The sequence below is a fragment of the Pocillopora verrucosa genome, chromosome 12, assembly GCF_036669915.1.
Source record: "Pocillopora verrucosa isolate sample1 chromosome 12, ASM3666991v2, whole genome shotgun sequence".
Lineage (NCBI taxonomy): Eukaryota > Metazoa > Cnidaria > Anthozoa > Scleractinia > Pocilloporidae > Pocillopora > Pocillopora verrucosa.
Window position 1 is genome coordinate 10,803,915 of NC_089323.1, and position 21,819 is coordinate 10,825,733.

General features: G+C 38.3%; 3 protein-coding genes across 5 annotated transcripts; all 3 read left to right on the top strand.

Annotated features, from left to right (window-relative positions):
- The first annotated feature begins 1,205 nt into the window (after positions 1-1,205).
- On the top strand, positions 1,206-1,936 carry LOC131793787 (techylectin-5B-like). Its single transcript, XM_059111265.2, has 2 exons — positions 1,206-1,320; positions 1,668-1,936. Exons 1-2 carry the CDS (start codon positions 1,206-1,208, stop codon positions 1,934-1,936), a joined length of 384 nt encoding a protein of 127 aa, XP_058967248.2.
- A 3,862-nt stretch (positions 1,937-5,798) lies between these two features.
- Positions 5,799-10,423, top strand: LOC131793786 (microfibril-associated glycoprotein 4-like). Of its 3 annotated transcripts, XM_059111264.2 has the most exons (6): positions 5,799-5,886; positions 6,227-6,316; positions 6,801-7,057; positions 7,280-7,397; positions 7,622-8,005; positions 8,445-10,423. In XM_059111264.2, exons 2-6 carry the CDS (start codon positions 6,229-6,231, stop codon positions 8,705-8,707), a joined length of 1,110 nt encoding a protein of 369 aa, XP_058967247.2. In that variant the 5' UTR covers positions 5,799-5,886; positions 6,227-6,228; the 3' UTR covers positions 8,708-10,423. The 3 variants fall into 3 exon arrangements, with proteins under 3 accessions (XP_058967247.2, XP_066015371.1, XP_066015370.1); XM_066159274.1 differs by lacking the exon at positions 5,799-5,886 and having other exon boundaries at positions 6,226-6,316; positions 6,829-7,057; XM_066159273.1 differs by lacking the exons at positions 5,799-5,886; positions 6,227-6,316 and adding an exon at positions 6,559-6,686.
- Positions 10,424-19,197: 8,774 nt separating this feature from the next.
- On the top strand, positions 19,198-19,728 carry LOC131798793 (tigger transposable element-derived protein 4-like). Its single transcript, XM_059116449.2, has one exon. The coding sequence runs from the start codon at positions 19,198-19,200 to the stop codon at positions 19,726-19,728; it is 531 nt and encodes a 176-aa protein (XP_058972432.2).
- The last annotated feature ends 2,091 nt before the right edge of the window (positions 19,729-21,819 follow it).

Genomic DNA, 21,819 nt, shown 5'->3' on the forward strand with positions numbered 1-21,819 from the left:
GAATCGAACCTCAGACCTTCGGATTCCGTTTCCCGATGCTGTACCGCTGAGCTTAGAAAAAACTTAGGCCTCTGTACTTAAAGTTGCTACAAAGTAACTCTTCATGTTAATAATGTGCAATGCCGTTCTATCGTACTGGGTAATGTTTTGCGATAAAAAAGGATAAATTGTTAAAATTTTGTATTTCAGAAGTGACCTAACACCCTTGTCGGTAGCAAGTCTGCAAAAATTTGTTTCTTGCTCTTAACGTAATTGCCGCAAGTACAAAGTTAAACAGGCTGAAAATAAACATATTGATAAACTCCTGTCACTCTGATAAGTGTGATGTGCTCTATTTTGTTCTTCTCTGGTACTTTTGAAAATATTATGGCTTATTAGAATAAGATGAAATTAACAGTAACAGTTCACATTCTTACGAAACTACGGTGGTAGAAGATATTGTTTCATTTTCTTAGACTAAAGTGATCTTATTATTGACATTAGGAAGATCTGCACAAAAGTTTACTTCGTTTTGTCAACAGAATCCATGTAGCAGCAGCCCATGCTTAAACAAGGGCACCTGTCAAGCTGGATTCACCAATAAAGGTTTTCGTTGTGTCTGTCGGGAAAGATTCACCGGAGAAACCTGCCAAGTTGAAGGTGAAATGGCTGCATTATGTGGGCCATTCTCTCGTGTAGTATGCAAGGAGTTATTAACTCAATTCCCAAACTTAACTTCCAGAACAAAATATTAACCACTGAAGTAAAGCTAAAAAGGAAAAGCCTATTAATGAAACTTTAAATGAATGTAGCTGGTAGATATTAAGGAAAAAGGAAAAGGTACTAGTTTACTACTAATGTTCAGAATAAATAGTCAGGAGAGCAAACGAAAAGCGTCAACATCTAAACAAATTAAAGTGGGAGTTTTGTGTTGCTTTTTGTTTTTAATAACATTCAGTCAAGAGAAACTGCGCAGAAATCTACGAATCCGCAGATAAAACTACTGACGGCGTGTACACCATTAAACCTGATAATTTGCCTGCCTTTGATGTATTCTGTGACCAAACAGCGGAGGATGGAGGATGGACTGTGTTCCAGAGAGACTGGACGGCTCGGTTGATTTCTACCGCTACTCGAACGACTACAAATGTGGCTTTGGTGACCTCACAAGTGAATTTTGGATGGAACTGGACAAGATTCACCGCCTGACCTAAAATGATAGCAACATGCTGCGTGTGGATTTGGAAGACTTTGAAGGAAACACAACTTATGCCGAGTATAACACGTTTGACGTCAAGAGTGAGAATGACAAGTACAGGCTGGTTCGCGGTTCCTATTCAGGTATAACGGTATTTTTCCTTTTTATTATTACGGGGGAGGGGAGCGTAAATTAGAATAAAGAAGCTTCAATTCTTTTACAGCAATGGCTTCCAAAGATGGAAAAAATGATAAACTAAGCCCATCGAAATGCAATAATCCTAGACAGTGCAGACCAGACGTTGATTAAATCTGAAAGTGTTCGCCGATGGACCTTGTCCTGTTAGCCCGACGGAACAATTCAAGTCTGATAATTATAAATCTATAAGCAATATCAAGCTAGCGATTTCATTTCACAGGGATATTTGATAAGGATTATGTAAATTTTTATTTTATTGACTTTGTATTACCATTAATTCCAATTTTTTTAGGAAACGCTAGTTCCTCTCTCCCTCATGATCGGCCATTCACCACTAGCGATCACGATAATGATCATCACAGAAACTGTAACTGCACCACTGCGTTCAAAGGAGCCTGGTGGTACAGCGCGTGCCATGCGTCAAATCTCAATGGCTTGTATCTTCGTGGCAATCACTCTTCCTATGCTTATGGTGTGAACTGGAAAGGCTGGAAAGGCTGGAAAGGTTATCATTACTCCCTCGAGAGAACCGAGATGAAAATAAGACCAGTGAATTTCTGAACTGTCATAATTTTGATTAAGAACCTACTTAGCAAAAAACGAGTGATTTGATCAAGTCTGTTGAGCGCTAAAAAAAAACATTGATGGGTTTGCCAGTTTAGTGAACGTTCGTTGAACTTTCTAAGGTTGTATATATTGTTTTTCTTTTTGTTTCGTTTTGGGTTTCATCTCGTAATTTTTTTCTGTTGAGGGATGGATATATCCCCCTTGCTATACGTTTTAAAAAACGTAGAAGGTTTGTCTCATATTATCACCAGCTTCTCGAAACATTAAACGATTTAGTACACAGGTGTTATTCTTTCAAAGAGACTTAATGAAGAGTAAGTGACCCGTCATTATTTATCACGGGGTGGGGAAGGGGGGAGGGGGGATCGAGGGTTCTTGGTTGTGCCTATTCTCCCCTAAGGTTCTGTAGTATTCGAAGATTCCCTTCATTTGCAATCAATGTTCTATAATTTCCACTTATTGCATGATTACGCTCGATTTGTCTTTAATGACTACTCGCGTTATAGCCACGTTACACCTATGGTACAAAGTCTTGGCTGGGATTCACTCCATCACCGAAGACTTCTTTCACAAGGCACTATGTTTTATAAAATCTATATGGGCCACGTTGGCATATCACTCCCATCTGATGTCACACCAAATGAAAGACCATCAAGAGCTCCAAACTGTCGTCATTTCAAACAATTGAAAGTGAATAATGATATATATAAATACTCTTTTTATCCAAGGACAGTAGTTTTGTGGAACAATATATCTCTAAGCTCTTCTAAAATTGTTAATATAAATATATTTAGATCAAATGCTCTTTCATTTATTAGGTCGGTTTAGCCCATACTAATTTTATCTTTACGCTATTATATTATTTTGTTTTATCCAAGCTTTGTTTTTATTATATTGTTAAATCTTAAACTGTATAAAAACTATTAATTTTATTGTTTGTAATTAGTCCTTCTGGTATAGTTATTACTGTTTCAGGAGTATCTCGATTAAAGTATCTCGATTAAAGATTACCTACGATTACGTATCTCACTGTTATTCATGAATATTAAACGTCACTTTCGTAGGAAAAGGGCTCATAAAGTGCATTATGCTACATTACTTCGTTAAAATACATAATGTCAGAATGAGTTTTCTCGGACAGAAAAAAAATCAAACGTATTCTTATTTTGTTTCTCTCAACTCTGTGTTTAAAGATGCAACCATATTTATAGTAAATGGACATTTCATATTTCAGCTAAAAAATTGCTCACGTACTGACTTTGATCTTCCAATTACCAAGCTAAGTTATTTGCAACTTTGTGAAAAAGTTTGATTCTCCACATTTTTCAAAGGCCTCTTGTACGACGGTAATTTAATGACTTCAAATTATTGGATCACAAAGTTAAAACTAGTCTAGCACATAAAAAAGAGAAAATTTGTGAGCTGGAAAACTTCCCTAAAATTTGAACAGCTGCAAACAGCAAGAAGAGCGGTGGCGTTTGTGTTCATCGCTTATAAAGCGGCGGTTTTCTTCTGTAGTCATAGCTACAGCACTTACATACCTGTTTTTTTGACAATAAAATTAATAGAGTAGATTAAAAAATTTCATGTGCTCCGGTGCAGACGAATTCTATTAAAATGATTCATTTTTTCCACTAGATGTGCTTTTTTAGCGAGTAACTCATCTGGAAAGATAAAACTTTAGTATGGAGAAATTACACCTGATTCCACCACATTCTTCAAGGAATGAAATAAACCCATTAGCAGGACGGCGTCAATGCTACCAATAACATAATTGAGAGAATTACTTGCTTGCGACTGAGTACCACGATAATTAGGACAAAGGTCAAACATAAATACTGAAGACCTACCTGTTACTGAATTTGAGAGGGAAAAAGGTAATTCAGCTATTATGGAGAGCAGTTTTTTATCAATGTGGTCAATTCATAGTTTTCAATCATAGCGACACAGTTCAAGCTTTTCCTTGAAGCTTTCAATGGGGATCTCTAAATTATTTTCAGAAACTATTCCCCCACTATGTTTTTTTCGTACTAGTGTTTATGATTCGTCATTAAATTCTTTTTTCTGTGTTCGCGTTCGATTTTTCTGGCGACTTTCCCTCGAAACCAGCATTAAACGAACTTAATAAGCCACCAATTAAAAAAGCAAATCATTTTAAAATTTAGCAAACACGATATTAAACTAGAAATATTAATGTTTTCTATAGTCAAACTTGACACTAGTTTCTACTGGGTTTGTGTTCCAACAATTATTATCCACATCTAATCATTTGTGGCTTATTCATAGAGTTTGACTTTCTGGCATTTTGCAAAAACCCTCTACCGGACTATCAAAAGCATAAAAGACCAAAACCATGAGCTGATGAATATCAACAATTTGAACGACCGATTCGGAGGAAAAACTAAAGCGCCTCTGTTCATCTCTTATTCAACGTTTCCTGTTTTGTAACCATGGTTACAGTATTTCAAATAGTTTTATTTATGATAGCACGACACTACTTTTAGCCACCAATATATTCTGGAGTACTTAAGACCTTCACTTTAATCTGATAAAAAAAGATCCCATATACTGTATTTTCGTGGTATAAATGTTTGGAACAATGACCATATCCTTTGACAGCCGATTTCCATATAATTATAGTCGTTTGAAGATTTTTCCGACGGCTCTGACATTTGGCTTGTTTTGAAATACAACTTATTACTAAATAAACCCCTTCGGGCGGCTGGTAAATCGGCTGGTAATGTCCTCGGCTGAGATACTGTCCAAAATTAGGGATGCTTGGCCGAGAAGCAGAGCCTCGAGGGAAAATGTGAAGTTTTGAGGACAATCTGTAATGTTTAACGTACGGACGGTACGTTACAAATTTATTTGTATAGATTATTTATTTCTTTTATGTCACGCGAGATCGCTCGCTCTGATGGCGGATGCGTAATTGCGAGCAGGTTTTTAACATTTTACTGGAGTCTACACATAGAATTTGTTTTCTTCCGTGTAAGATAATTGAGAAAAATACCTGGGTTATAGCGTGGTAACTGTCCGGGTTTAACATTTCTCTTGAGACTCGGAGGGGGGGGGGGGGGCTGATATATCAGCTGATAATGTCCAAAATTTGGCCGAAAAGCAAAGCCTCGGGGGAAAATGTGAAGTTTTTGTGGACAATCTTTCAGCCAAGGACATTATCAGTTGAAATACCATCAAGCCAGAAAGGGGTTTATTTATTTTATAACGTACCCTCTTATTAATTTTCATATGATCCGAAACCGCTCGTAGAAAGCAAGTGCTTGTCTGATGCGGATGCGTAGTTGCGACCAGCCTTTTAATATTTTACTACACTTTACAAAAAGAGTTTTTTTCTTCCGTGTAAGATAACTGAGTTGGCTCTCTTCCACTAGCCTTGTTTCTTTTCGTCGGAAATAATCCGAAAGCAGACCGGGTTTATAGCGTGGTAATTGTCTGGTGATTTTGCACCACGTCATGTAAAGTAGCGATTAAAATGACGCGAGAATGAATGGGTGGATTACAACGATATAGGTTTGAATAACATTTCACTCGACACTGTCTCGCTTGTTTGGGTTTCTACAATTACTGACCATATTTCATAATTTCAAGCTTTGTGTAAAAGTTAGACTGGCTGACTTTTTCAAAAATCCTCCTGGTCTTTTATAGAGGTATTTCATTGACTATTATACTTGTCCAATGTTACTTAGAGAAAACCAACCACCCAGAGTTAACAGAAAAGCAATGATCCGATGACTGAAAATAGGTAGAACAGCTGAACGGGAAGAAGACCTGAGACGTTTATGTTCGCCACGCATTAAATCGTTCTGTTTTGTAACCATAGTTACAGCACCTTAAACACTTCTCCAGAGGGTAGCAAAAAAGATTTCATTCCTGACACATCCGAACACAGTATCGAGTACGACAAACATTTTGTCTGTCAGATGGTAAGAAAAATATTTGTGAGTTACTTATGGATATTTAGCTCAAATAAATTGCACTTGAATCTGTTGCAGCAAGTTAAAAGACAAACAAGTTTAAGCTAAAAACCGTAAACTCCGGTCATTAGAGTGATGTGTTCAGTCTTCGTCTGTACCGATGCTTTAGAAAAGATTATGGCTTATTAAATGGTAAAAGCAGAAATAGCTAAGAAATAAATGCTGAACAACTGCATAGCCTTTATGAGCATTTAAATTTATAAAGAAACAGAAAGTTTTATAATTTGTGACGACTTTAAATGCTCACGATCATGTTTCTTACCTTGGAGTTATAATTTTTAATTCATAGCGATGCAGTTCAAGTCTTTCCTTGAAGCTATCATCGGCAATATCTATATTCTTCTTGGAATAACCCTTCCACCGTGTTTTTGTTGCACTGGTGAGTATAACTACACTATTATTAAACTTCTTGAGTTACATTTTTCTGGCGCTGCTCCCTCGAATCTATTAGAAGAACTAGGCCACCGGCAAACAATGCAAACAATCTTTAAGCAAATACTTATTTTTCTAACTCAAAATGTCTCCTTTAAAATCTATAAATCTCCTTTTCCTTCGCCGTATTTGAAAAAAGCCCTCAATTAATTTCGTGGTAATTAACGCCATGAAAATTATTATTTTTCAGATATTTTCCGTAACATACACCCTTTACACTGGTTAGCTCATCTACATAGCTCTGTTTTAATAATTAAAACCTCCTGTTAGAATTGAAGTATAAAAAGATGAAAATATCCTATAAAGGTTTTCATGCGGTAAGTTGGCAAAATAGCGTGCTTTAATGTGTTACTTTACCAATTGACAATAAGAAATTTTGTACGAGTAAGCGATAACTGGACGAGTAATTCCATTTGTTTTGCTTTCTCTAGGTGACGATTGTCGAAAAATTATATTTAGAGACCCAATACAAAACATGGCCATGAAGGATCGTGTGATCTGGAGTGCAGAGGTGCCCAATGAGGGAAGCTGCAGAGTGATGTGTTATATGACGCCTGATTGTGTGTCCATTAATGTTGGACCTGTAGAAGGAGGAGACCAAAAATGCGAGTTGAACAACGCCACCGAGGAAAACCATGCTCCATTTCTTCTTGTGAATAAACCAGGCTTCATATATCTTGCAATCGAGGTAAAAATTTCACATTTTTGCCAACCTGAGGGGAGTCAGACACATGATTTATTTTCATTTCAGGTCAAAGTGATCTTATTCTTGATTCTTGTCTAATGGAAAAGCTACAAGAGCTTTATTTTGTTATTGATCAGAGGAGGTTGTTCATTTCTTGGCGCTAAAATGATTTTATTCTTGACGTAAGGAAAAGTTTCACGAAGTTTACTTTATTTTTACCAACAGAATCCCTGCAATAGCAGTCCATGTTTGAACAATGGCACCTGTCAAGCTGGATTCACCAGTAAAGGTTTTCGTTGTGTTTGTCGTCATGGATTTAGTGGAGAAAACTGCCAATTGCAAGGTAGCATAAACTGCGTTTTTGTTCACTAATCCTCCTGGGTTAAATGAACCACTGAAGTTTGGGTAATTTACTAACTGCTTTTAAAATCTGGTAACAGAAGTAGATTTAAACTCATTCGTAAATTGATAATTGTAGAGTATTTAGAATTGATTGAAATTTTATTCCTTGGACGAGTATCTAGTGTGCGCGGTATCGAATCCTACAATTTTCTCATATATTCATAGGCCTGAAAAAAAATTGTGCTGAAATTTACAAAGCTGGGGAAAGAAGAGATGGTATGTACACCATAAAACCTGATAACTTACTTGCCTTTGATGTATTCTGTGACCAAACAACGGAGGGTGGAGGATGGACTGTGTTCCAGAGGAGACTGGACGGCTCGGTTGATTTCTACCGCCTCTGGAACGACTACAAACATGGCTTTGGTGACCTATGTGGTGAGTTTTGGCTCGGATTGGACAAGATTCACCGCCTAACCTCTGGCGTTAACAATGTGCTGCGTGTAGACTTGGGAGACTTTGAAGGAAAAAATACTTATGCTGAGTATGAAAGGTTTGGTGTTATGGGTGAGAATGACAAGTACAAGCTGATCCTTGGTTCTTATTCAGGTAGAACTGTCATTTCGTCTCTTCTATCTAGTCATGCTAAGAACGGGAGGGGGGGGGGGGGGGGGGAGAGTAATAAGTGACGTAAATATGCTTAAACTCTTTTACATCAATAGCTTTGGAAGACAAAAAAGTAACCTCAGCTCATCGATATGCAATCCTGGACAGCGCATAGGTATTCGCCGGTGGATGATGCGCAGTTAACCTGACGAACTAATCCAACTCTGAGGAGTGTCTCGGCGAACATATTTATTGTAATTATCATATTGAGCATTTTAATCCCTAGAATCTTCGACAAGAATAATAGATATTACTAAGAATGCTTTTAATCCATATCATTATTGTTGAAGTATACTTATCTGACATTTCAAGATTTGTTCTGTCTTATGAACGGCTCATTGTTGGTCAAACGTAATACTCATAGTGCGGCTCATTTTGTCAGGAAATTCTGGTGACTCTCTTACCGAGCATCGCGGTAAGCCGTTCACTACTAAAGATCAAGATAATAACGATTTGGCGACCGAATGCGCCATTAAGTACAAAGGAGCCTGGTGGTACTCGAGGTGTCACCGATCAAATCTCAATGGCTTGTATCGTCGTGGAAATCACTCCTCCTATGCTGATGGAGTGAACTGGAAAGACTGGAAAGGTTATCATTACTCCCTAAAGAGAACCGAGATGAAAATTAGACCAGTGGGTTTCTGAACTGTCATGATTATGGCACAACAATGAAACAGTGCCAACTTAACTGTAACGGCTGCCACGCCTTTGCTACCGGAAATTATAAGTTATATATATACTAATTATATTAGTTATTGTTATAAGTTTGTTTCGTGTTAAACGTGTTAAACCGCAATAGTGACATTACTGTTTGCCCATTAGGGACGTGATCTTTAAGTTCCACTTAGAACCGCATTTTAGTTAGTTATCTTGCGTTGGACTAACGATAAGACGTGTTTATCGAAAGGCGCCCTTTTGCCCACCTTATCTCGAAGTTCGTTTTGGTCAAAATTTTTACAAGCGGGACTGTTATGTAAGTGCTTATGTTCCTTCTCTTCGTACTTGTTTAAACATCTAGTCTTTCGGTAATTTCGCCCAGTTTTTTATACCAGTTTCTTTGCAACCTTGTAACACGTGGCTTACGTTGTTCATGCTTTGTTAGGAAGTTGCTCGTTTTTCCCACTCGGTTATTAGTTTTGTTAGAATTCGTTTGCAAGCCCTTCTCCTTTATCCTTGAAGATAGTCTTTTGTGAGTTTGTTTCAGAGTTTAAGCTAGTCTTTTGAGATCTTTCCTTTATATCGGAATGATTGGAATGTTGGTCCGTATCTTAGAATTTAGCTTAGCTTCTTCCTTATAATTTCATATTTCAGTTTACGATAATTACTTGGATACCTCGACTATGCTAATAAAACGATTCAAATCTTTTCCGCACAATATATCCTCGCTTCATAGTGCGTCTTCACTAGCGAAACTCATAGTTGTCGTTGAATTTTGCTTCGCTTGTGTCTGCCGCTACATTAACAGAAAAAAAAACGAGTGTCTCGATCAAGTATATTCAGCATTAACCAATCACTCTTAAATTGGAGCTTAGCGAAACGTTGTTCAGGATTTTTCTTGCTTCTTTGTGCGTGTTTTTCAAAATGGAAATAGTTGATTCTGTAGAATCGGCCAGTTAACCAGTAATAATAATCATCATAATAGTAATAATAAATTAATATATATAGCGGTACATACGAAAAGCTCCTTATCATAGTTGGAAATTGACCGTTAATCACAAGTAGCTCTGAAAAAGAAACCAATGGACTCAATTCAAGGTTTATGGGTGAGACATTATATAGCCTGAGGACAGCGGCTGAAAAGACCCTAAAAATTTTAGTTGGGTCTTGGGTATTTACAAAAGTTATCCTAGAATCTCAGTGGCTCGTATCATCATGGCCATTAGGACTCCTATGCTCCTTCTATCTCGGTTACACAAGTTTTGATTCTTTAAATTTTTGACTCGTATTTTTACTTGACGGAACTCAAAGCGATCAGAGAGCCTTCATTTTTTTCAGAAGAGTAAACCCAGTCGCTCATTCAGTTCTAGTTCCCTTTGATTTCTATAACGAAACCCTAAACAATTACCCAATGTTTTGACCCTAAAGAACGCTATCAGAAAAACAAATGTTTCAAGTTTTGTTTTCAAGTGTACAATAGGATGCGGTAACGTAATGTCGATGATTCTAATGCTTCATGTTTTGCTTTTATTTGTATTTTCTTAGCTTTCGTTAAAGTAAATACCTTGCACTGTTATTGATATTGATAGGATGAGTAGGTGAAATTTCTTTTGTTTTATTCCCACTAGCCTCGAGCCATGTTAGAATTTTAATATCGAAAGTGGCCTCTTAGATAACTTGTGATCATTGGTTTGCAGGCTACAAGAGGACTCTTTACAGCTTTGTTTACTTATAATTGATTAAAATCTTTATTACATTAAAGTTTTGAATTTTTCACAATTTGAATACGATGGGGAACGAAATAAAAAAACCGACACCGTTCTTTTGGCTCGTTCTGCGGCTATGGCGTCCAACTCGTGTAGATTTTTAATTTAGACGTGAGTTCGTCCATATCTTTAGGTGCACGCCCCAGGTGCTGAAGAATCTGGAGTAGTTTTCCACCATCCACGCTCTGACTCATGGATCTAGTGACAAAAAGAAATTTGTTAGTGACAGGCTCAAATGGTTTGTCTTCGTTTCACCCCTTACACCCTAACATCAGGTTGCATATTCTCCATTTTGTCCTCTATACATTTCCTAAGCTGATGACAGGGAGAATTTGTTTAACAATCAAGAGTTTCTTGAGTTGGTGATCATTTACTCTCCGTGACCTTAATGTTTGATTCAGGGGCAATAATGTGAGGAAAAATTAACTTCTAGTCATTCTACAAGATCAGCACGGATTCAATGAAAGCCGATTACCTGAGGTGTTTCTCCGCATATAAAACCTCTTACCACCGTCTGTTTAGCCTACGAACTGGCTCTTGTGTTTGGGCTTTGGGTTTAAAACCTATCAGATGCCAGTCGTAAAACGTATGCTCGGATGTGATGTAGCAGTATCATCCAGTAACTGGAAGTACAATAATCGGAAGTAGATTCGTAACAGAGAACCGGAAGTCAGAACACTTTAAGAACAGGGAAAGTGGAAACGTCGTTCGAGCTAGCGGACTCCCTATGCGACGATAACTCGTTTTGCGAACCGTAAAAATTCTATATATCCGTCTGAACTATTCTATTCTATTCTATTCTATTCCAATATCCCTGTTGATGTGAGGGTGCAAGCTCGCACGCTACACCAACCATCTCACCTTCCTAACAAGGTGCATCAGGAACCGCGTTGTTCCTTGTTTTATTAAAACAGAAAGAAGACCACGGGATACAAATATTTTTCACCAACCATCTGGCCATGAGAACAAATTTATCCACTGTTTCTCCTATTCTCCTAGTTCCTGATTAATGTGTCGAACTGTGTTTAAGTTCCTGAAAAAAAAAGAGAGAGAGAAAAAATGCGAGGATGGACAACTTCTGACGTAAACTTCCACAAGATTGAGAATAAATTGTTCTGAAGAAATTTTTCTTGCCGAGAGAACAGCTGAGTACAAAGACGGAGTACCTTGTTAACCAGGGCTATCCCTCTAAATTAGTTTCGGATCAATTCTCCAAAGCCTCCGCCATTCCTAGAAATGATTTACTTAGGACTCGTGGAAAAGAGACGGAGAAATTATTTCCATTTGTTATTACATTTAATCCAAATTTACCCGACGTAGGCAACATAATCAGAAAGCATTTGTTCATTCCACAATCCAACCCCAAATTAAAAAAACCTTTTCCTCGAGGTTCTATCATACCATCTTTTCATCGATCAAAAAATCTCAAAGAATTATGAGCACTATCTCTTTAAAACTGTCAACGAGGGACAAACAATTCATCACATCAATGGCTGCTTCAAATGCAAGAGGAATAGATGCGATCTCTGTCGGAACTTCTTTGTTGAATTTAAATCATTTCTTAGCTTTCAAACGGGCAAAAAATACACCATTCATTCCAGACTTCCTTGTGATTCTAAAAATGTGATTTATTTGGTTTCTTGCGAGAAATATCGCTTGCAATACGTGGGATCTACCACTACCGACTTTAGAATTAGGTTTCATCACAAATCTGCTATGCTCACAAACAAAACAACTTGTGAAGTAACAATACATTTTACCAGAATCCCACATACCCTAGGTGATTTTTCGTTCCAGTGTATTGATCAGGTACACGCCCCAAGCGGCTCTGAAGAGATCGATAAGCTTTTAATTACAAAAGAGGCTTATTGGAGTGCTCAGCTGTTCTCTTTGGCACCCCATAGTTTAAATAAAAGAAAGGAATTTCATTCGAAAAACAGAATTTGCTATAATTAATTTTCCATTCTATATTGTTCGTTACTGATTAATCGTTCAAAGGCCCTTTTCTTGGATTTTGTCAGCCTTTTGGGTGTTGATTGGACTCAGAGGCCCTGCCAAGGGATCTTATTATGTATAATTTTAATTAAGGGCCCCTCCAGGGATTTTGTCGCTAATTTTCCCTTTTCAGGCTCCAAAGGCCTTGTTTTGGGATTTTGGTACGGTTTACAGTTGTAGGTAAGAGTGGGTCTATGCTTTTCTAATGCTTGCCGCATTGCCTCTTCAGTTGCGCTATTCGTTTTAGCAAGTTTAATTTTTTAGTTTTTAGTTTTTATCTCTCGTATTTTGTCCATTAATTTCTTTGTGGCTTGTTTTTTTTTTTCGATATTTTTCGCTTTTTTGATTTTGTTATTTTTCATCTTTTTATTAACACCACTTTCTGCTCTTTCACGTGATTTTGTATCTTATTCATTAGTTGTCGCCTGTAATTACGTAATAAGTAGCACCTCGATCTTATTTAAAGCTCTTTTTTACTCAAAAGTTGTAAATAACTGAAGAAGGTCTCTGACCGAAACGTTTTTATTAAATTTTTTATCTTTTTTACGTCAGAAGTTGTAAATCCTCGCATTTTTCTAAACTCTCTACGTTCGTGTTTGCTGTGAGGTTTGGACTGCGAATCTTTATTGATCCTCCTGGTGCGGTGCACCTTTTTTGACCTGAGAGTTCTAGTAACAATTTTATATATATATATACACATAAAAAATTATACAGGTCTGCTCAAATAGTATGAAATATCATGACAATACAATATTAATCAATTATAAAAATCTATCTTTATTTACGTTAAATTTATTAAGATAAAATTTATTACTACTGTTCTTAATTGATGAGAAATGTTCAATTGTTCCGATATCTAGTGGTAGGCAATTCCACAGGTCTACAATACGACTGAAGGAAGAAAACTTAAAAACATCAGGCCTTTCACCAGCCAGTGTAGGTTCACCATTTCTGATGTTATATTTGGGTGTCTTAAAATTTACACATGACAAAACATTGAAATCAGTATAACCTTTCAGGTATACTTAAAGAAAAAACAAAGATCCAAGATCTCTCTTCTATATTCTAAAGGTAAAAGTTTCAGTTGGTAACGTTTCCGCACAGCCCCATACTATTGTAAAACAAATCTGTTTTCCTAATGGCAATGTGTTTTTGTCATTGTTTTCTCTATCCAAGAACTGAATGCATAGTGTAGTATGGGGTTGTGCGGAAATTTTACCTTTCAGTTTGACAAGTCTCTCAGGATAACTTAAGTCAGTTTTCAGGATAAATTTAGTTGCACGTCTTTGTGCACGCTCAAGTGCAGTGATCTTTTCTTTAATGTAAAGTGACCAGACCTGTGAAGCATACTCCAGCTGTGATCGAAAAGGTGATTTGTATAAAAGTATCAATGTTTTCTGATCACATTCATTTGTACAAGTTCTTTTGATCATGCCCAGCATCTTGTTGGCAAACAAACATATACAATCTTATCAAAGGAATACTTGCTTGTCCTTGAGGATTTCAATATCCACGTGGATGTTCTAAATGATATCGACGCGGTGAAGTTCCTTGATCTGCTTGAATCGCTTGGGTTTGAACAGCACGTTACCAAACCGACACATATATTTAGTCGCACATAAGATCTCTTTATCACGAGGAGAACTGAGACACTGCTGGGGTCAACTCCACGCAGTCGTCGCTACTTCTCTGATCATTCGGCTGTTTGCTGTAGTATTTGCATAAAAAAGCCTGCGCCCCAAGCCAAGAGGGTGACTTATAGGAAGACCAAGTCTGTTGATCTTGACGGCCTCAAGCAAGATATCGCGAAGTCAAGGCTGTGTTGTCCATCCTCTTGTGAAGATTTTGACAAGTTTGTACAAAGTTACAACTACACCCTAAGCAGTATACCAGATCGCCATGCGCCACTGAAATCAAAAGTAATGAGGTCAAGGCCCCAGGTCCCCTGGTACAGCCAAGAAATTGCCGAGGCGAAAAGAGAGTGACGCAAGGCTGAGCAAACGTGGAGAAAGACAAAGTCCGCTGAAGACCTGCTGTTGTTCAAGAGATTACGAAATCAAGTTAACCGGGCACGGAGAAATTTTTACGTGGGCTTTGTAAAGGAACAAGGTGGTGATCAGCGAAAACTTTTCAGGGCAACAAAGGCACTCCCTATGCCGAAGGATGAAATCTGTTTCCCCAATTGTCATGATGTGGCTCTGGCAAATGACATTGTCCGCTATTTCCATCGTAAGATCCTTAATATCCGTAACGAACTAGACGGTACCGATGTTACCCAGAACAGATGTGGTGACCTGATTGACGACCCTGTTTTCAGCTCAAATCTCGAACCACCACGTGGTTTCAAGGAACAGACAGAGAAGGATGTATACCAGCTCATTTAGGCTTCAGCTAAGAAAAGCTGTATGCTCGATCCTTTGCCAAATTCTGTCTTACTGGGCAGCCTTGAAGAACTCCTTCCAATAATAATGTGGTTCCCCCAAAAAGAATCCTTCCCCCATCCCCGCCCCCCTAATCATCACATGCCAGTCCGACCAGATTGTAAGATCCACACCTCGAATCGACTGCTATTTCTCTGATCATGCATCAGTGTTGTGTCATCTTCATTCAATAAAGCCTTCTTTCTCCACCAGGACTCTCTCGTATAGGAAAATAAAACTAGTGAACGTGGATTCCCTGAATGATGACCGAGCTAATTCTGAGCTGTGTAAAAATCCACCGGACGACCTCGAGGAACTTCTTTTGTCCTATAACAAAACCCTAATAGCTGTGCTGGACAAACATGCCCCTGTTAAGACTCGAACGATTGTTATGCGTCCGCAAGTTCCATGGTACACAGACGAAATCAGACAAGCCAAGAGAGAGCGACGGAAAGCTGAAATAAGATGGAGATTGTCGAAACTTTATTACGACCTCGCTGTATTTAAAGTTAAGCGCAATGCTGTCTACAATCTTATGAACAAGGTACGACAGGCATTTTACGCTAAACTTATCGAGGATAACAGCTGTAATCAGCGAAAGTTGTTTCGTGTTAGTAAACGCCTGTTTAATCAGTCGCAGGGTGATGAGTTACCTCCGAATCTGCACGCCCACACTTTTGCAAACGAAGTTGGAAAGTATTTTGTGTCAAAGATTGATATAATCCAGAGACAAATCGATGCTGATATTACAGATTTACCTGCCTCCCCATCCACCCTTGCTGATGGCTTTACTCGGTCCACTCCATCGTTATCTGCATTCAAGATCCTGTCTGCCAACAGTGTTAAGTCGCTTATCCATAACTCAACATTAAAGTCTTGCCCACTTGACCCAACGCTCTCTCGCTTGGTCAGCAGATGTGATGCTCTTCTTCCCATCATTACTACGATCATTAACAAATCATTAGAAGCCGGACACTTTCTTAAGTCCTGGAAGGAGGCAGTAGTATGTCCGTTACTCAAAAATCCTGGTCTTGATATCATATTCAAGAATTTCAGACCGGTAAGCAATTTAGCTTTCTTATCGAAGCTCACTGAGAAAGCAGTCTTCCATCAGATACACGAACACATGGTCGACACGAATCTATACCCGAACGCTCAATCAGCTTACAGGGTGCATCATAGCACTGAAACTAACTCTTCTGAAAGTGAAGAATGACATCCTGCTTAATATGAATAAACAACATGTAACCCTTCTAGTGCTACTCGATCTTATTGCTGCTTTCGATACAGTCGAGTATAAAATCTTGCTGGAAGCACTCAATACGCTGGGACTTGGGGGCAGGATGTCCAAGTGGTTCCGATCGTATTTATCAGGGCGCAGTCAGAGGATATTAGTCCGTGGGTGTCCGTCGAAGAAGTTTGATTTGAACTGCGGAATACCCCAAGGCTCCTGTTAAGGACCGCTCTTGTTTACCATCTATACGAGCTCGTTACCAGACGTCGTCGAAAAATATCTTCCATCTGTCCACTGCTATGCAGACGATACTCAACTTTACGTCTCTTTCCGCCCCGCACATGAGACAGGTCACCTGGATGCCATTACTGCTATTGATTGTTGTATTAAGGCGATCAGGTTTTGGATGCGTGAGAATAAACTATTGTTGAACGAGAAAAAACTGAGTTTCTTTTAATTGGCACGAAGCAGCAGCTCGCCAAAGTTGATATTGGACACATTAAAGTTGGCAAAGTAAATATAGCTCCGCACTCTCCTGTCAAAAACCTTGGAGTCTGGTTTGACTCAAACCTATCTATGGTTGATCATATCACCAAGACTTGCTCTGCAGCGTTTTACTATCTTTGTAACATTAGAAGAATTAGAAAATATTTAACAAAAGAATGCACGGAGACACTTATTCATGTCTTTATATCTAGCCGCTTGGACTATTGTAACAGCCTCCTATTTGGAGTTCCTGAGTGCCATCTTCACAAATTACAGAGAGTCCAGAATGCAGCTGCACGTCTTATATTCCAGGAGAGCAGATTTTGTCATATCACACCTCTGCTCAAATCATTACACTGGCTGCCTGTAAAATATCGCATAGTTTTTAAAATTATCTTAATTACTTTTAAAGCAATACTTGATCTTGCCCCGGCCTGATTTCTGTTAGAGACACCGGAAGATATAATTTCCGTTCCAATGACGGCTTACTCCTTCCTCCTTGCAGGGGTAAAACACTCACCACGCTAGGCGATCGATCTTTCCATGCCGCAGCCCCTAAATTGTGGAACGATCTTCCGGGCTCTATCAGAAACACCCAATCTTTAAACAAGTTTAAGAACGCCATTAAAACTTTTTTATTTGCCAAAGCTTTTTAATTCTTTGTGTCTAATTTCATATTTTTACATTTTCTTAGTGATCATTTTTATTTATTTATTTAATTTTTTAAAAATTTTTTTATATTTCTTATTTTATTTTTTTTTAGTTTTTAGTATCTATTTAGGGGTTGAATTTTTAACATTTAATTGTAATGCACAATTGAAAATTCTTATATTGACAATTGCGCAATATAAGTCTATAAATTATTATTATTATTTATCCCTTTTCACTATCCACGTTAGGTAGTTATGTTGAATGAGAAAGACTTAAGAGTACGAAAGCTTATCTTTGCTAAAGAGTTGACCAGCTGTAGTGGATAGGTTGTGTTTGACTCGTTTTCAACGATCAATGAACTGGAATCAATCTAAAGGTTGAATGTTTATCATCTACTTAGGTGACAGTGAAATTCTGTCTGACTCCTACTTTTGCAACCTGCGCTTCACACGCAAACGTATCAGATGGTTGAGGGGTAATTTCGACAGGGGTTCTAATAAACAATTCACGTGCAGATAATTTGAGCGCATAAATTTCGATTTGATTTTGTCATAAACAGCGACATGCTGATGACTTTAAATATATCATCACCCTTATTTTTGTTTTCGTCATTGAGCGAACTATGGGCAAGGAGAGATTGGGCTCAGCCAAGGAACAGGAATCTAAATCCAGCTCCTCCTCGTCCTAATCACAATTACGCGTTTGCCTTCCCTCTACTCTCGTAGGACCGTAATATGATAAAACGGTCACTAACCGTCTCTAAGATCGGTTTTTGTTGCAGGTTAGAATCATTTTAGCAGCAGGACCACAAGAACCCCCCCCCCTCCCTTACCGAGATTGTGTCCGTTTAAATATTTATTCTTGCACATCAAGAAAGCTTCTTTATGCTCGAATTCAAACAACTTTCCGGAAGTAATCGAAATAACTGTTACTACGTAGATATTTCTTATTTTTACCCTTTGTTCTGATTTTTTAACCTTAAATGTTCCATTTATAGTGATGTTTCCGTTACAAGAAGTATGAAACCTCAGACATAAAAAGCGATTTGTAAAAGTTGTTGAGTTCGAAAGGATTGTGACTTTTGGTCCTTCACGGTTTTTGAATGACATTTTAATCACAAGTGTGTCCGCAGTGGTCAGAAAACACAACTAGAGACAGGCTTTGGAGACCCTTGTTTACCAATATACTGCTGTATATTATGTGCATATCTAGATTCGAATTGGTGTAAATGTTCACCTATTGTGGTTGCATGAAGAATGTTAGTTTTTGAAAACGGATTTATCCTAGAAGGCTGTAGTAAATAGTATGTGGACAATGGAGACCAGATCAGGAAGTTATTCGTTGAAAAATCATTCACTTGGATGACATACTAAAGAAAACAGAATTGACTGGAAAATAAACATTTATTCTATCAAATTTCTCAGATGTCACACTGTTGTATGGGAAAAAATTCTTATAACTTCAACATGCAAATGTTTGTGCTGGTCGAGGTTTCTGGTGTTCGCAAGGTGAAATGGAATGTGTTCTCTAACACGACTTTCTTTCAACACGGCGACTGCGTTTTTGTCCTCGGCATTTTCCGGCTTTGGTTGCAAAAGTAAAATTTCACCGCACGTAGGAGTCCACCAGTCCTTGTAAACATGAAATCCTCTTATCCAGGAAGAAATTTTTAGAATTCGGTTGTCACTCATACTTTTCGGGACCCTCTCAGTGTTAGTTGACACACTACATATGCTACATAATATGCCGATCTCCGTAGTGTGAGGTGACAAGTACAGTATGCTAATCACAACTGAAAGTGCCTTTATTTCAAGCAAGAATGCACTCTCAAAACGAGCTAGAGCATCACAAACGCAAAATATAGACGAGGTAACGTATGAGTGGTAGCAAAAGGCAACAATCAAGAATATTCCCCTGACCGGACCAATGTTGCAAGGAAAAGCCAAACGACCTAGTGAAGAGCTTGGAGACTCAGAATTCACAATGTCTAACGGATGGCTCGACAGATTCAAGAAAAGGTTTAACATTAGAAGCAAAGTTATAAGTGGTCAGGCAGGAGGCGTTAGGGAGGAAATTGTAACATCTTGGCAAGAGCGCTTACCGAATATCTTGAGCGGCTACTTCCCAGAGAACATCTTCAACAAGGACGAAACAGGTCAATTTTTTCGAGCACTTCCAAACAGATCTCTAGCCGAGGTATCAAAGCAGTGTACTGGAGGGAAAAAATCCAAAGAAAGAGTAACGTGCACATTTTTTGTGGGCGGTAGAGAAAAATCGATTGCTATCGGCAAGTCAAAAAATCCGCGTTGCTTCAGAACAATCAGGGATACGTCTCAACTACCCTGCTCATACTTCAGACAGCCTGAAGCCTGGATGGATTTCAACATCCTAGATGACGTGCTATTCAAGCTTAACCGGAAATTAGCACGGAGCGAAGGAATGTTATTTTATTTTTAGAAAATGCCCCTTGCCATCCTCCAGATATGAAAGGCAAATACGATCGTATCAAGATTGTGTTTTTTCCACCAAAATGTAAATCCAGACTCCAGCCTCTTTATCTTGGAATAATTCAAACATTCAAGCTAAAATACATGAAACTGATGCTGACACATGTCGTCAGCAAAATAGATGACTGCGACTGTGGAATTACTCCAAGCCATTAGGTGGATTGCTCAAGCCGGGGAAAACGTGTCAGAATCGACTATCAAGAAATGCTTTATAAAGGCAGGTTATCTTTTGGAAGACGAATCTCTAGTTTCATTTCCTGAGGAACACCAAGAATTTGATCCATTCCAGGAACTAGCAGATAGTGAACTGGTGCAGGTGAATTCATTGTTGATGCAAGATTTTAAGTTTTCACAGCTTCTGAATGGAGATTACATGCCGAGCTGTCCTAAAACGTTTCGTAAACGTGATCGGACGTAACGCTTGCGCGCTTGCGTGACTTACAAAGTAGGCAAAGGTGATCGGAAGGCGCCTTCTCGATAATTTACGTTGAAATATCAGGTCATGAACTACGCACAGTGTGGAGTAGATCAAAATTAGAGAATAAAATTTGGCAATCTGGTCATAACAGACATATCGCGTTGCTTAAAAGGACACAAAAACAAGTTGAAATAAGTTACAGTGTTTATATTTACAAAACAACACGCATACACTCTGAAATAATTCTTGCAGTTTCTCCCGAGATTTAGTATACGGAACCCGATGAACTAACTCTCCTTTCCGCAGATTTGTTTCCACCACTAACGATGTTACTCTCTTATGGACCACAGCGGTTTTGAACGACAAACTCGACATTTTCCTACGACCATCAAAATCAACTGGACAAACCCAGCTTGATATACTGCGTGACGGGATTGTGCAAATTTTTCCCCTTCCCGTATGGCCTGTTTCGTGGGTTCTACAAATTGAAACCAAAATTAGTTAATGTAACGAATTAGAATCGAAAGTTATGAAAATGGACTGAATTGCATTTTAATGAGAATTTTAACATTTAGAAAGGTTTACTTGATTCATGGAAAGCAAAGGTTGGAGTGGCTTTGAGTATTTCAGCCCTGATTTCTCTCCTGGAATGCCAGTGTCACAGCGGGTTTGGACCTCCCGCGGATTTGGACCCCCCTACCAAACTTTCCTTTTAAGCATCCTTTGTAACATGTTTGGTAACTAATTCTATTTGCAAGCTTTTTGTCGATGTTCTTTTCAATCACGACACAACATTCCTCAATAAAGGTTAAAAAAAAAATCCAGCCATTTCTTTCTAATTCTACCGCATTTATTATCGCGAGTCGTACAATATAGGCAAGAATTAGATGTGAAAAAACTACTGCATTCGAGCCATTGAAATTGTTGCAATAAACCTTTGCTTCTTCTGATGCGAATCAACATTGATACGAAACGTTATAACAATGGTGGAAACTATTGTGTCCAGTCACAAAAATGACTCAGTCTGATTTTCTAAAATAATAACATTAAACAGTTTGTGAACAAGAACGAAGAAAGTACTTCTACTACAAGTCGTTCGTAAAGCCTATGATAAGTGAAATGTTTCTATTCTGAACTATTGGAACTCTCAGCTTATTTTCAGATGCAAATAAACATTAATGTCAATGTCTTAACAAAAGTGGAGACTATTACATCGAACTCAATCTTCTTTTCTAATTTTAACGATTATTAACTGTTGAGGGATCCGAAATAACACTTTAACAACTACGAAGACGTCTAGAGTCTGGCGATCTGCAGACAATGCAGAGCCACTCGCCTTCCAGGGCAGTCTTAAATCCCTCGCAGTTCATGTGTAACCGTTCCTCGCACAACTCGCACTGTACCATGTCGTCCCAAGACTCGGGCATTGAACAGCGACAAAATAAATTAGTGTCACAAGTTTGACTTTTATTGAATCTAGCGGTGTTCGGCTATCGTGGAAAAGGTTAAAAAACGACCTCTCTCCAGACATTAAACATCCGACAGGATGCCAGTTCGTACGCATTAACGATACGCATGTTTTGAATTAAAAAAATACTTTGGTACGCACTGGAACGTAAAGTA

What these genes read in the sequence shown, in the direction of transcription:
- LOC131793787 (XM_059111265.2), top strand. Translation starts at nt 1,206, where the DNA reads ATGCTGCGTGTGGATTTGGAAGACTTTGAAGGAAACACAACTTATGCC. An exon ending in GGTTCGCGGTTCCTATTCAG is followed by an intron (nt 1,321 to 1,667) that starts GTATAACGGTAT and finishes CAATTTTTTTAG; the next exon opens with GAAACGCTAGTTCCTCTCTC.
- LOC131793786 (XM_059111264.2), top strand. Translation starts at nt 6,229, where the DNA reads ATGCAGTTCAAGTCTTTCCTTGAAGCTATCATCGGCAATATCTATATT. An exon ending in ACCGTGTTTTTGTTGCACTG is followed by an intron (nt 6,317 to 6,800) that starts GTGAGTATAACT and finishes TGCTTTCTCTAG; the next exon opens with GTGACGATTGTCGAAAAATT. An exon ending in TCATATATCTTGCAATCGAG is followed by an intron (nt 7,058 to 7,279) that starts GTAAAAATTTCA and finishes TTTTACCAACAG; the next exon opens with AATCCCTGCAATAGCAGTCC.
- LOC131798793 (XM_059116449.2), top strand. Translation starts at nt 19,198, where the DNA reads ATGTTGCAAGGAAAAGCCAAACGACCTAGTGAAGAGCTTGGAGACTCA.